The 14,683-nt window shown below is 44.3% G+C and overlaps 1 protein-coding gene across 1 annotated transcript in view; it reads left to right on the plus strand.

The window, feature by feature from the left end:
* The window catches only part of cubn (cubilin (intrinsic factor-cobalamin receptor)), a 266,050-nt gene that overhangs the window by 155,458 nt on the left and 95,909 nt on the right, over positions 1-14,683 (plus strand). The window contains exons 30-33 of the mRNA XM_048606979.1: positions 9,319-9,406; positions 10,368-10,565; positions 11,615-11,761; positions 14,068-14,258. Coding sequence (XP_048462936.1) covers positions 9,319-9,406; positions 10,368-10,565; positions 11,615-11,761; positions 14,068-14,258 — 624 coding nt within the window. The remainder of the gene's footprint in view (positions 1-9,318; positions 9,407-10,367; positions 10,566-11,614; positions 11,762-14,067; positions 14,259-14,683) is intronic.

Below are 14,683 nucleotides of genomic sequence, written 5' to 3' on the forward strand. Positions count from 1 at the left end.
GGTCTGGACCCTTCTTCTGAAGAAGGGTCCAGACCTGAAACGTCAGCTTTCCTGCTCCTCTGATGTTGCTTGGCCTGCTGTGTTCATCCTGCTCTACACCTTGTTATCTCAGATTCTCCAGCATCGGCAGTTCCTACTATCTCAGAATTCCTGGAAGCCTGCTTTTCAATCCCTGATGCAATTAACAAACATGTTGAAATAGACCCCATCTACATATCACTAAGGTACAAAACCAGAAACAAGACTGCCTACCATGACAGACTAGACCATATAAATTCAGAGTGGGACAGAACAACAGAGCTTCAACGGAGGCTACACAGCACTGACAATGTCACCTAGAAGGGAGACAAAACGTTTGCATGAAAACCTGTCAGCTCAGCAGACCAACCAATAACTCTTAAAAAGAAGAAATAAAGCCAGAAGTTTAAACATTATAGTCTTTCTAAAGTTCTTGGCAATGCTGACCTGCATTTCCTACAAATGCGAAATCTAGGAAATGGGCGTATAGCCTCAAGATAAGGGATCCTCTCAAGTAAGGAGAAATTTCTTCACTCAGAGGCTCATAAATCCTAATAGGTTCCTAATCCAAAGGGTTGAGAATATGCTGAGTCCATTCAAGATGGGGATTGATGGATTTTATACAGTGAAAATCTTTTGGTGTAATTTCACTGTGAATCTAGCGTTGCCACAGGAAGAACTAATATGAGTGTAGTTACAGTCAAGCTGCTAATTTACACCAGGCCTTTACAGGAAAACATCCATTACTACAATCGTGGTTCCAGAAGTCAGAACAGTTAACACCAGAGGATGTATCAGAATTTTCATGGTCCTAGTCTTCCAGCCACTAAACTCCCTGATGACATGTTGACCTGACAGACAGCTACATCCAGGGAGCAGATGAGGTCCATCTCAAGGTTTTGGCTGGAGCTCTCAGCAAAAACTGATGTATCTTCAAATTATTAATGGACTATTATAAAGAGGGTAGGTTGAGTCAAATAAAACTGCCTTTGTGCTAAACTGATGACTTCCCAGAACTGCTTTGCTAATGCCCATGCCTATAGCATCTGTAATAATACTTGTTTGTTCCTGCCCTTCCCAGCCTTGATTCTGCACAGCTAGAAAAGGTGTTCCCAGCTCATTCTGTGCTACAATTTGTACCGTTTTACATTGAGAATGATCTGTTGTGTTCACAATAATCAATAGTTAAATTCAGAAATTGTTCTTGTATTTAGCATGCTTTGTTTGCATTTCAAAAAAAGTGGAAGATCTGTACTGTACATTATTTCTATTTTTATAAACCCGATGAAAAGTGAAATTTGCATTCAAAGGAATTGTGTAAGATAAAACGCATGCAATGGAAATCTGATCCAATGCAGATGTTGGGGTCCAAGAAGTGTGACCGCATTAAAGCCGGACTGTGTTATGAAAATCGCTCACTAGCTATTTCAGAAAGCAGGGGTTTATATCTACTTGTTTCTTAAAGTTGTCCTGCATTGGGTGTTATGGTCAATACAAATCGATAGACGAAGTGTTAAATACTGTCCTGGGATCAACCACTTCTCTCGGCAGCCTGTGTAGCCTGAGATTGGCAGTGAGGATTTTCACTAGAAGAACCATGAAATCTTGTTCGGAAAACAGACACTTTTTTAAAAAAATGGCAAGAAAACCTGGCGCCTGCATATTTATTCAGTGGGTGTTTTTTGAAAATCAATTAGTTACGTGGGATTGAAGTAGAATTTTAAAAAGAGAAAATAATTCCTTTCAGCAGCAAAAGTGATTCCTAATTGCCATGTTGAGCTGAGCTGACAGACCGCAGCAATTGGCAACTTGTGCAGATAGAAATTTGGTTTTGGTTTCAGCCCCTGTGTCTGCTTCAATCTCCTGGGAGAGATTTAGTTACCATGGTTGCAGTAAGGTTACTTCTCTTTGTGTTTTTGCATGACATAATTTGTTAAAAGCACTTCACATCTTTAATTCAAGCCTTTTAAAAGGCTTAGAAGGCTACAGAGATAAAGGGAATGGATATCCCTTGTACTCTATGTAAACTCAAACATGAAGTACTAATTTGAAAATTCCAAAGCTGGTTCTTTGTAAAAAGTTGCATTCAGTGAAGTTAAGAGGTATTCTTTATCCTTGTCAAAACATACGTGGCCCCAAGAAGACTTTCCACATCAAGCAGATGTTCACCTGCACATCTGCCAATGTGGTATACTGCATCCGCTGTACCCGGTGTGGCTTCCTCTACATCGGGGAAACCAAGCGGAGACTCGGGGACCGCTTTGCAGAACACCTACGCTCGGTTCGCAACAAACAACTGCACCTCCCAGTCGCGAACCATTTCAACTCCCCCTCCCATTCCTCAGACGACATGTCCATCCTGGGCCTCCTGCAGTGCCACAACGATGCCACCCGAAGGTTGCAGGAACAGCAACTCATATTCCGCTTGGGAACCCTGCAGCCCAATGGTATCAATGTGGATTTCACAAGTTTCAAAATCTCCCCTCCCCCCACCGCATCCCAAAACCAGTCCAGCTCGTCCCTGCCTCCCTAACCTGTTCTTCCTCCCACCTATCCCCTCCTCCCACCTCAAGCCGCACCTCCATCTCCTACCGACCAACCTCATCCCGCCCCCTTGACCTGTCCGTCCTCCCTGGACTGACCTATCCCCTTCCTAACTCCCTACCTACACTCACCTTTCCTGGCCCCATCCCCGCCTCTTCGACCTGTTTGTTTCCTCTCCACCTATCCTCTCCTCTATCCCTCTTCTATCCGCCTCCCACTCTCTCCCTATTTATTTCAAAACCCCCTTCCCCTCCCCCTTTTCTGATGAAGGGTCTAGGCCCGAAACGTCAGCCTCTCTGCTCCTATGATGCTGCTTGGCCTGCTGTGTTCATCCAGCCCTGCACCTTGTTGTCTCGGATTCTCCAGCATCTGCAGTTCCTACTATCTCGTGCACACAGGATGTTGGGCATCAGCATTCACATTATATCAGATTTGCAGTGTATGTGTTTTATATTACCATAATTTCTTTGAATATAAATTTCATTTCCCATAGATTTTATAAACATTTATGAATAAGTTATTGCCCAGATCTTCTGTCTTATTTACAGTGTGGAATAAAGTAAGACAAATACAAAGTAAAATCCAAAAGAGAACTATAGTTTCTCGTAACTGCCACAGAAGATTCCCAGAAATGCAGCAGGGGCTGGGTAACACCAACATTTGCTGGAAAAACTCAGTGGGTCTGGCAGCATCTGTGGAGAGAAATCAGAGTTTATGTTTCAGGTCCAGTGACCCTTCTTCAGAACTGATGGTAGCGAGGAAAAGGTTGCTATTTATGCAGAAGATGGGGTGGGGCGAGGGGGTAAGAGTAAATGATGGGTGGAGATAGAGCCCAAAGAGAGAGAAAATAGGTAGACAGACAAAGGCTTGGGTCAAGCTCAGTCTGGGGGAATGAATAGCTGCAAATGGGGACTTCACTCTACTTCACTCAATTTAGTCTACTGTATTTGCTGCTCGCAATGTGCTGTCCCCTACATTGGGGACATGAAGTGCAGACTACATGACTTCTTTGCAGAACACCTACGTTCTGTCTGCAAAAAAGACCCTGAGCTTTCAGTTGCCTGCCAATCCAATATACCACCACATTCCTAGCCAAGATCTCAGTCTTGGGCTTGCTGCAGTGCTCCAGGGAAGCTCAGCGCAAGCTGGAATAACAGCACCTGATTTTCCACTTGGGAACTCTGTAGCCTTCTGGACCTAATATCGAGTTCAACAATTTTAGGGCCTGAGCACCTTCTCCCATGTCTTTACCCCAACCCCCACACACCAGACCTTGTCATTACATGGGCTGCTATCACAAACAACCCTTTGTCAGCTACTAATAGACCCAAGAGCAGATAAAGATACAGTAGATGGTAATTTTCCATTCACGTCAGGTTCTCTTTCTTGGGGACTAAGGTGAAATGGACTCTGTGTGAACTCATATGATATTGGCCCTATATATATATATATCCGTATATATAAATGGCTTCCGCTTGGAATCTGCAGCCCGAGGTAAAACTTTCTAGGATGTCTTTGTGAGTATCGAGCTTCCAACCACACCTTAAAGACCATCAACAAATGGCAACACAGAGTTAAATTCAAGAGTTTCTGAGCCCTGCCACCTGGGTGGGACCTTACACATCACCAATATAGGTAAGCCTGGTGTCACGAGCTGTCCTGTCAACTCCTAAGAGTATTTCTTTTTTCTTCATTCGTTAATGGGATGAGGACGTCGCTGGCTAGGCAGCATTTATTGCCCATCCCTAATTGCCCAGAGAGCAGTTCAGAGTTAACCACATTAGTGTGAGTCTGGAGTCACATGTAGGCCAGACCAGGTAAAGATGGCAGTTTCCTTCCATAAAGGACATTAGTGACCCAGATGGGTTTTTCTGACAATCGACAATGGATTCACAGTTGTCATTAGATTCTTAATTCCAGATATTTTATTGAATTCAAATTCCAAGTTACTAAGAGTATCTCAAATCTCTCCTAAGGGTATCTCAAATGATAGGAGAGAGACTAAGGCTGGAATAAAGAAGGCTAAGGGGAAGCATGAGGAAAGGATAGGAGCAAATTTCTGCAGATGCTGGAATCTGTATTGAAAACAAAACATGCTGGAAATGACAGCAGGTCAGGCAGCATCCGTTAAGAGAGAGCAACATAACAGTTCGAGTCTGGATGGTAGAACAATGGAGAGAGGACATAGTGCAGAGAGCACAACAAGTAAAGCAAAAAAGGAGCTTTTCTTGTTGCATTCTTTGTGACCTTGTCCTCCCTCCCCTCCCTCCAATCCGATGGGACTATCTGTCCTTTCCGGTTTGGCAGTTAGATACACCATTGTTCTGCTATTCTCACATTCCAATCACTTAATCTGCACCAGCAACACCCTTTCTCCCCCAGCACTCCACCCCCTACCACTATTGCATAAATGCTTCCCCTCCACACTTCACCAGCTCTGCTGAAGAGTCATCCAGACGCAAAATGTTAGCTTGCACTCTCCCCACAATTGAATCAGAGATAGCAGGAACTGCAGATGCTGGAGAATCCGAGACAACAAGGTGCAGAGCTGGATGAACACAGCAGGCCAAGCAGCATTATAGGAGCGGAAAGGCTGACGTTTCGGGCCTAGACCCTTCATCAGAAATGGGGGAGGGGAAGGGGGTTCTGAAATAAATAGGGAGAGAGGGGGAGGCGGATAGAAGATGGATAGAGGAGAGGATAGGTGGAGAGGAAACAGACAGGTCGAAGAGGTGGGGATGGAGCCAGTAAAGGTGAGTGTAGGTGGGGAGTTAGGGAGGGGATAGGTCAGTCCAGGGAGGATGGACAGGTGAAGGGGGCGGGATGAGGTTAGTAGGTAGGAGATGGGGGTGTGGCTTGAGGTGGGAGGAGGGGACAGGTGGGAGGAAGAATAGGTTAGGGAGGCGGGGACAAGCTGGGCTGGTTTTGGGATGCGGTAGGGGGAGGGGAGATTTTGAAGCTTGTGAAATCCACATTGATACCATTGGGCTGCAGGGTTCCCAAGCGGAATATGAGTTGCTGTTCCTGCAACCTTCGGGTGGCATCGTTGTGGCACTGCAGGAACCCCAGGATGGACATGTCGTCTGAGGAATGGGAGGGGGAGTTGAAATGGTTCGCGACTGGGAGGTGCAGTTGTTTATTGCGAACCGAGCATAGGTGTTCTGCAAAGCGGTCCCCGAGCCTCCGCTTGGTTTCCCCGATGTAGAGGAGGCCACAACGGGTACAGCGGATGCAGTATACCACATTAGCAGATGTGCAGATGAACATCTGCTTGATGTGGAAAGTCTTCTTGGGGCCTGGGATGGGGGTGAGGGAGGAGGTATGGGGGCAGGTGTAGCACTTCCTGCGGATGTGTTGGGGCTGGAGGGGAGTGTGGAGCGGACAAGGGAGTCACGGAGAGAGTGGTCCCTCCGGAAAGCAGATAAGGGTGGTGAGGGAAAGATGTCTTTGGTGGTGGGGTCGGATTGCAGATGGCGGAAGTGTCAGAGGATGATGCGTTGGATCTGGAGGTTGGTGGGGTGGTACGTGAGGACGAGGGGGATTCTTTTTTGGTTGTTATTGTGGGGACAGGGTGTGAGGGATGAGTTGCGGGAAATGCGGGAGACACGGTGGAGGGCGTTCTCGACCACTGAGGGGGGGAAATTGCAGTCCTTGAAAAACGAGGACAACTGAGATGTATGGGAGTGGAATGCCTCATCCTGGGAGCAGATGCGGCGGAGGCGAAGGAATTGGGAATAGGGAATGGCATTTTTGCAGGAAGGTGGGTGGGAGGAGGTGTATTCTAGGTAGCTGTGGGAGTCGGTGGGCTTGAAATGGATATCGTTTGCTAGGTGGTTGCCCGAGATGGACACAGAGAGGTCCAGGAAGGAGAGAGAGAGAGGTATTAGAGATGATCCAGGTGAACTTAAGGTTGGGGTGGAAGGTGTTGGTGAAGTGGATGAACTGTTCAAGCTCCTCGTGGGAGCACGAGGCGGCGCTGATACAGTCATCAATGTAACGGAGGAAGAGGTGGGGTTTAGGGCCGGTGTAGGTATGGAAGAGGGATTGTTCCATGTAACCTACAAAGAAGCAGGCATAGCTTGGGCCCATGCGGGTACCCATGGCCACCCCCTTTGTCTGTAGGAAGTGGGAGGAATTGAAAGAGAAGTTGTTGAGGGTGAGGACGAGTTCGGATAAGTGGATGAGGGTGTCAGTGGAGGGGGACTGGTCGAGCCTGCGAGACAGGAAGAAGCGGAGGGCCTTTAGGCCATCTGTATGGGGAATGCAGGTGTATAGGGACTGGACCTCCATGGTAAAGATGAGGTGTTGGGGAATTGGAAGTTCTGGAGGAGGTGGAGGGCGTGGGTGGTGTCACGGACGTAGGTAGGGAGTTCCTGGACCAAGGGGGAGAAAATGGAGTCCAGATGTTGGAGATAAGTTCGGTGGGGCAGGAGCAGGCGGAGACAATGGATCGACCAGGACATTCAGGTTTGTGGATTTTGGGAAGGAGATAGAAGCGGGCGGTGCGGGGTTGGGGAACGATGAGGTTGGAGGCCGTGGGTGGTAGGTCACCTGAGGTGATGAGGTTGTGGATGGTTTGGGAGATGATGGTTTGGTGCTCGGGGGTGGGGTCATGATCAAGGGGGCGGTAGGAGGAGGTGTCGGAGAGTTGGCGTCTGGCCTCGGCGATGTAGAGGTCAATGCGCCATACTACAACTATGCCTCCCTTGTCCACGGGTTTTCTGGTGAGGTTGGGATTGGAGCGGAGGGCTGCACGTTCTGCGCGGGAGAGGTTGGAATGGGTGAGAGGGGTGGAGAGGTTGAGGCGATTGATGTCTCGACGGCAGTTGGAGATGAAGAGGTCAAGGAGGGTAGGAGGCCTTGGGGTGGTGCTTCAAAATCTCCGCTCCCCCTACCGCATCCCAAAACCAGTCCAGCTCGACCCCTCCTCCCTAACCGGTTCTTCCTCCCACCTATCCCCTCCTCCCACCTCAAGCCGCACCCCCATCTCCTACCTACTAACCTCATCCCACCCCCTTGACCTGTCCGTCCTCCCTGGACTGACCTATCCCCTCCCTACCTCCCCACCTACACTCACCTTTACTGGCTCCATCCCCACCTCTTTGACCTGTCTGTTTCCTCTCCACCTATCTTCTCCTCTATCCATCTTCTATCCGCCTCCCCCTCTCTCCCTATTTATTTCAGAACCCCCTTCCTCTCCCCACGATGCTGCCTGACCTGCTGTGATCTCCAGGACTTTTTGTTTTCAGTCATGAGGAAAGAATAGCTGGCTGCACTAAAACAAGTAGTAAAATGTTCTTCAAACATATTGCTTAGCTTCTATCGTTGCAAATGGTGACAATGGACTCGTTGAAAATGTGAGTATTGAGTAACTGAGCAAAATAATTATAAATAAAGTGAGGTGCTGAAAGGGCTGGCAGCACTCCAGGTGCAGAGGTCGCTAGGCCTGAATAGATGCATCCCAGATTGCTGAGAGAGGTAAGGGAGCAAACTGTGGAACTGTTGACAGAAATTTTCCACACCTCTCTAAAAACAGGATTAGTCACATGGGACCAGAGGATTCAAATGTGACGCTGCTGTTGAAGAAAGGGGTAAAGGATAACCAAGAAATTACAGACCTCTCAGCTTGACATCAGTAATCGGAAAACTGATGGAGGCTATGCTATGGGATAGGATAAATATTAAAGGTAAAGACTTAGAGAATAATAACTTAATACTAGACAGTCAACAAGGGCAGGTCATATCTGACAAGTTTCATTGAGTTCTTTGATAAGGTGACACAGACATTAGATCAGGGTAGCGCTGTGGCTGTTGTGTATTTGAACTTTCAGAAAGCATTTGAAATAGTGCCATTTGGCAGGTTAGTTAGCAAATTAAAAATGTTTGGGATTGATGGGTCCTTGGCAGCATGGATTAGAAATTGGTTAAGGTAAGAAACAGAAGGTAGATATAGATGAGCATTTCTCAGTCTGGAGATGAGTTGGAAGTGATATTCCCCAAGGATCAGTGTTTGGACCCTTGCTTTTTCTGATTTATATAAACAATTTGGAGATACTAAGCTGGGGAGAATAGTGAATTGTGAAGGTGATACTGAGTGACTTCAGAGAGACATTGACAAGTGTAGCCAAATGGGCAGACACCTGGCAGATGAAATTCAATGCAGAGAGATGTAAGTTAAAGCACTTTGGTAGAAGAAACATGGAGAGACAATACAGGCTCAGTGGTACAACTTCACTGGGAGTACAGAAGCAGAGGACCCTCAGACTTCACATTCATAATTTACAAAGGCAGCAGGCAAGTTGAAGCAGTTGTTAAGAGTGCTTATAGGTTCCTTAGGTTTATAAATAGTGGCAAGGAAGTGATGCTACAGCTCTACAATCATTGGTCAAACCACATCTGGAACGTGTTCAGTTCAGGCACCTTATTTAAGGAAGGATGTTAAAGCCCTGGAGAGAGGTCAAAGGAGATTTACTGGAATGATTCAGGGATAGTAGGAACTGCAGATGCTGGAGAATCTGAGATAACAAGGTGTGGAGCTGGATGAACACAGCAGGTCAAGCAGCATCAGAGGAGCAGGAAAGCTGACGTTTCGAGTCCAGACCTGAAACGTCAGCTTTCCTGCTCCACTGATGCTGCTTGGCCTGCTGTGTTCATCCAGCTCTACACCGTGTTATCTTTACTAGAATGATGCCAGGAATGAGAGATTTTAGATACAAGGGAAGATTTGAGAAATTGGGCTTGTTTTCCTTGGAGCAGAGAAGATCAAGAGGTGACTTTATTCAGGTGTTCAAAACTATGAACAACTTTTACGGCGTAAGGAAGGGTATCCTGTTTTCACAAGTTGGTACGTCAGTAACTAGAAGTCACAATTTCAAGATGGTCAGCAAGAAGCTGGACGTGAAATGCAGAGAAACTTCTTTACTTAGAGAATTGTTAGTATTTGGAATGTGCTGCCTGGGAGAGTGACAGAGGTGGATTACATAGGAGGTTAAAAAGAGACAGGTGTATATATTTAAAAGTGATGAATTTGAAGAGACACAGAAATAGGGCTGGAGAACGGGACTAGCTGGGTAGTTCTTTTGGGAGCAGGTACTGACATGTTGGGTTGAATGGCCTCTCTCCTGTAAAATTCTATAATTGTATGATTCCAGTGGAAGTGGGGCCCAGCAGTCTTGACTGGTTGGGTTTAGGTCGTACTGTTTGTATTTGGGAATGTTGGAAGGTATTGGAGCAGAGTTGTGTATGTAAGTGAGCTGTTTGGACTCTCAAATAGGTTTTCTGAGGACATTCTAGCACACCACCTAGTCAGACATATACCACTGGGATATTCAAGTAATCAATGAATTGAAGGGAGAGGTTCCATGCCCACACTGCATGTTTCTTCCTGCAGGCCCTATCCTTTAAGCAGGGAAATAATGACCAGGTAAACAACAAGAGTCTGAGGTGGATCTGGCATGACTGGCAAAATACACCCGCATGGATTTTCTAAGATAATTACGATTTTTACATTTGTTTATGAACCAAAGTAACCACAGTTCTGTAGAAGGATCACTGGACTCAAAACATTAACTCTGCTTTCTCTCTATAGATGCTGACAGACCTGCTGAGTTTCTCCAGCAATTTCTGTTTCTGTTAGAGCAGTTGATATTGTGGATCAGTGTTTTTATGCGGCATTGATATGTGATTTTAAAGGATTCTTTTAAAGATTGATGGAAGCATTCTTCTATGTTCTGTTGATGCAGTTCTTTGAGACAGACAGCACTTTGATTTTGTTTCCTAATGGTTGAAATCTGTTTTTATCCCAGGTGCATGCGGTGGAGTTGTCGTGACTGCGGATACCCCAACATTTCTCTTCTCACCAGGTTGGCCCAACAAGTACGAAAACCATTTGGACTGCTCATGGGTCATCCGGGCACCACAAGGCACAGTGGAACTTAACATTCTGGCCCTAGATATTGAACCGAATGCGCTGTGTTTCTACGATAAGTTGGTCATCAGAGATGGTAAAAATTGTTTGTTGTTTTTCATATCATGACCAGATGAGGAGGGGTGAATCAGCTCCCTTCTTTTCAAACCCCTCCGTTCACCTTGATAAAGATTCAAGAATTGTTTTTTTTTGCATGCAGCTGTACCTCATTCTCATGAAAATGCTATTAACTAGTTCACAGAAACAATTGTGGAGCTGAGGTAACAAAGTTTATTTGAGTAAAAGAAAGAGGACTTTTATTACTTGAAGAAAAATGACAAAGTCGCAGCATCAAGCACATATGCAATTACAGATATAAAATTTAAAAGTGATAAAACTCAGCACAATAAGGAAGATGAAAGAATATGCAGTTTGAGATCTTTAGCATGTATTTGAGTTATTATGCTTTAACATGGAATCATGGTTGATTTGAGATGTCCAGGCTCAGTGGCAGCCATCAGTATTGCAGATATCTTCAAGTTCTCAGTGGTCGAATGTTTCTGTCCTGTTCACACTATTAGTGGATGCCTTATACGTTGAGAAATGGAAAGAGAGTCTCTTTGATAAGCTGTTAATAAAAAAACCCTCTTAGCTTCTTATAAAATTTTGTCAAACACAGGAGTGAACTTTACACTGAGGAAACCTTTCATTTTCTCTAGGTAAACACACAGGTAATAAAAATGACCTGCAAAGAAAAATCAAGTTATTAGCTGGTAATAAAGATTCAGTCAAACAACACTAGCAGTACTGTTTGCAGCTATGTACACAAGCCCCTGTCAGGGTGATTCCATTAGCTGCTCATAGCATTCAACCAATTATTTATAATGAGACAAATGAAGAAGTAAATACCTGCTCATCTGTTCAGCCCACTTGTGCCCTTGTTGATACAGTTGTGAGATGGCCTCATCATGAATGCTTGGCAATTTAGCAAATAATTTGTGCCGATTGAAATTTATTATCCATTAGATATAAGCAGCTTTGGAATTGTGACAACCTGAGGCGTAACAACATTGATTGTGACAGGTTTGAGACTCTGACACTGCGATTTGTACTTACCCAAGACTTGCATATCTCTTATCTCTTCAGGGGACAATAGCCATTCTCCAATACTTGCCACTTTATGTGGCAGAAAATTACCTGGACCTGTCCGATCTAGTGGTGATGCAATGTTCATTCGATTCATATCTGATGAGGAGACCAATGGTGGTGGTTTCAATGCTTCTTACTACAAAAGTAAGTTGAATCTCTTAATAGGTTTTATTTTCTTTGAAGTTGAATACTACTGAAAGATAAATATATCAAAGCTTTTTGTCTTGAATTTATCAAAATGCAAAAATATCAAATTTCAAATTGTCATAACAATTTATACTAGTGGAGGAAACATTCTCATTCAATCACACGTGCGCTCTCTCTGCCTCATATACTTTCACTCACATCTTTCCATCACACATTCATACTCTCCTGTGTTACACACACTCCCCATTTCACACACTCATACTCCCTCATTCACATAGTCTTTCTCACTCAGTCATGCACACTTTCTCATTCACTCATTCATACACACTCATTCAAGTGCACAATAACCTTCTCTCACTCATGCACTTTTCCTTTCTCCCTTCATCTCCATCTCATTCATAATCTCTTCCTCACTCATTGTCTCACCCTCACTCACACATTCTCTCTCTCTTACTTATACTCTGTCCTTCACACACAAACTCATACTGTCTTTCACTCGTGGCCTGCAGGTTCAGAAGACTGCTGTAGCATTTTCATTGCAGTCTTTCAGAGGCCTCTGCCTGCATAGGAAGGAGAGGCGATGCCTAGTGGTATTATCGCGGTACTGTTAATCCAGAGACCCAGATAATGTTCTTGAGGACCTGGCTTTGAATCCTGCCATGGCAGATGGAGGAATTTGAATTCAATAAATATCTGAAATTAAGAACTGAATGATGACCATGAATCCATTGGTGATTTTCGGGAAAAACTCATCTGGTTCACTAATGTCCCTTAGGGCCAAATGAAACCTGGTGTGTTTGCACAGCTCACTGCTTTTCCAATCAGGGGAGGTTTTCCTCATTTGTTAGATTTTTTTTTCCTTATTCATTCATGGGATGAGGGTGTCACTACCCATCCCGAATTGCTCAGAGTCAACCACGTTGCTGTGGGTCTGGAGTCATATGTAGGCCAGCCCAGGTAAGGATGGCAGTTTCCTTCCCTAAAGGACATTAGTGAACCAGACGGGTTTTTCCCAACAATCAACAATGGATTCATGGTCATCATTCAGTTCTTGATATCAGATATTTATTGAATTCAAATTCCACCACCTGCCATGGTGGGATTCAAAACCAGGTCCTCAAGAACATTATCCATGTCTCTGGATTAACAGTCCCGCGATAATACCACGAGGCCAATACCTCCCCTTGTATAAGAGCATCGCTGGCAAGGCAGCATTTATTGCTGATCCATAATTGCCATTGCGAATGTTTTAGTGAGCTGCATTCTTAAACCATTGTAGTTCTTGTTTTGTCGGGACACCAGAGTGCTTTTAGGAGGGGATTTCCAGGGTTTTGACAGTAAAAGAACAGTGATGTAATACAAAGTCAGGATGGTGAGTGGCTTGGTGGGAACATAGAGGTGGTGGTGTTCACATACACCTGCTGCCCTTGTCCTTCTAGGTAGCAGAGCTCATGGGTTTAGGAGGTGCTATCGAAGGGGCCTTGGTGAGTTGGCTGACTAGTGAACCTTGCAGCAGTAACTGCGGGGGATTGGGGGTAGGGAAGTGGGGATAGAAACAACTCCTGGTTGCAGAATCCTCCACTTATGCTTCCTGTATTTGGAACACCGCTGGTGATAGGATCCCTTGGCTGCCAACATTATCGCCTGCAGGCCACCTGCTGGACGTGTCTGATATAGAAACGTTAAAATGTTATAAACAATTTTTAAAAATATATGTAAACTTATATATTAAATCTAGTAAGTTGAAACTGTAGCATCTAAATTGTTTTGCAGCTCCACTTCTGAGAAGTTGTTCATTTTTTAATCAACAAGTGTCTTGTGTAATATCTGAGATCAACAATGTACTCAATTTTTAGAAATGGAATTGCTACTAGAAGGCATCGTTGTGAGTGGAAGATTTCACGTATGAATGTTTATGTTTCATTTTTCTGTGCTCTATGAAGGAATTAATTTGTTCAAAATAATTGGATTAATTCTTGCATGAAAATTGTTAACAAAGGAGTATCACCAATTAACATTTTCTGCCATAAGTGCCAACCCCACAATTTTGTTAATTATCTATTTTGGCTAGATGCCAATTACTGTTGGCTGCCATGTCAATGGTCTGGAACACTAACGTGCAATTTTTTTTTTCTGTTTAATGTGAATATTTGGATGTGGATTTTAATGCTATGCAATATATGACAAAGACTGCTACTTGGCAAAGATTTGTCCCCAAAGAAAAGTTTTAGATTTTAAAATACTTTTTACATGTTTATACTTGCTGACTTTTATTAGACATTGATATATTTCCTTCCTTTCAGCTTGTGGTGGGCGGCTCAATGCTAACCATGGTGTAATTTTTTCACCTAACTATCCCAACGCATATACATCAAATCTCAATTGCACATGGCTTGTTGCTGTCACCAGTGGTTCCATAATTTCTATCCACTTTAATTGGACCTTCCAAGTTCAAGGTTCTGGCACAAACTGTACAACTGGAGACTACTTAGAGGTATACAATTTTTTCAATTTGCTACAGTCCAAGTTTTGTGAAGTTTAGTCTTTTGATCTTAAATTTAAGAAGGATTAATTAGCATCTATACAGTGCTTTTTTGTGTCTTTTGGATATCCCAAAGCTCTTACCAGTCAGTGATTTACTTTAGAAGTGTAGTCACTGTTATAACGTAGGTAAATGAGATGATAAGTGTTAAGTAACGTTTACACCACATCAAGTGCCAGGCAATGATCATCTCCAATAAGAGACAGCATGCCTAACATCCCTTAACATTCAATTATATTGTGATCACTTTATCCTCCATTATCAATATCTTGAGAAATTGCCAGAAATTTAACGATATGAGCTATACTGACTTTGGATAAGGGAACAAAATGTAACATCCCCAACTTTGCAGATGATACCAAGTTGGGTGGGAGGGT

The sequence above is a fragment of the Rhincodon typus genome, chromosome 2 (genome assembly GCF_021869965.1).
Source record: "Rhincodon typus isolate 14 chromosome 2, sRhiTyp1.1, whole genome shotgun sequence".
NCBI lineage: Eukaryota > Metazoa > Chordata > Chondrichthyes > Orectolobiformes > Rhincodontidae > Rhincodon > Rhincodon typus.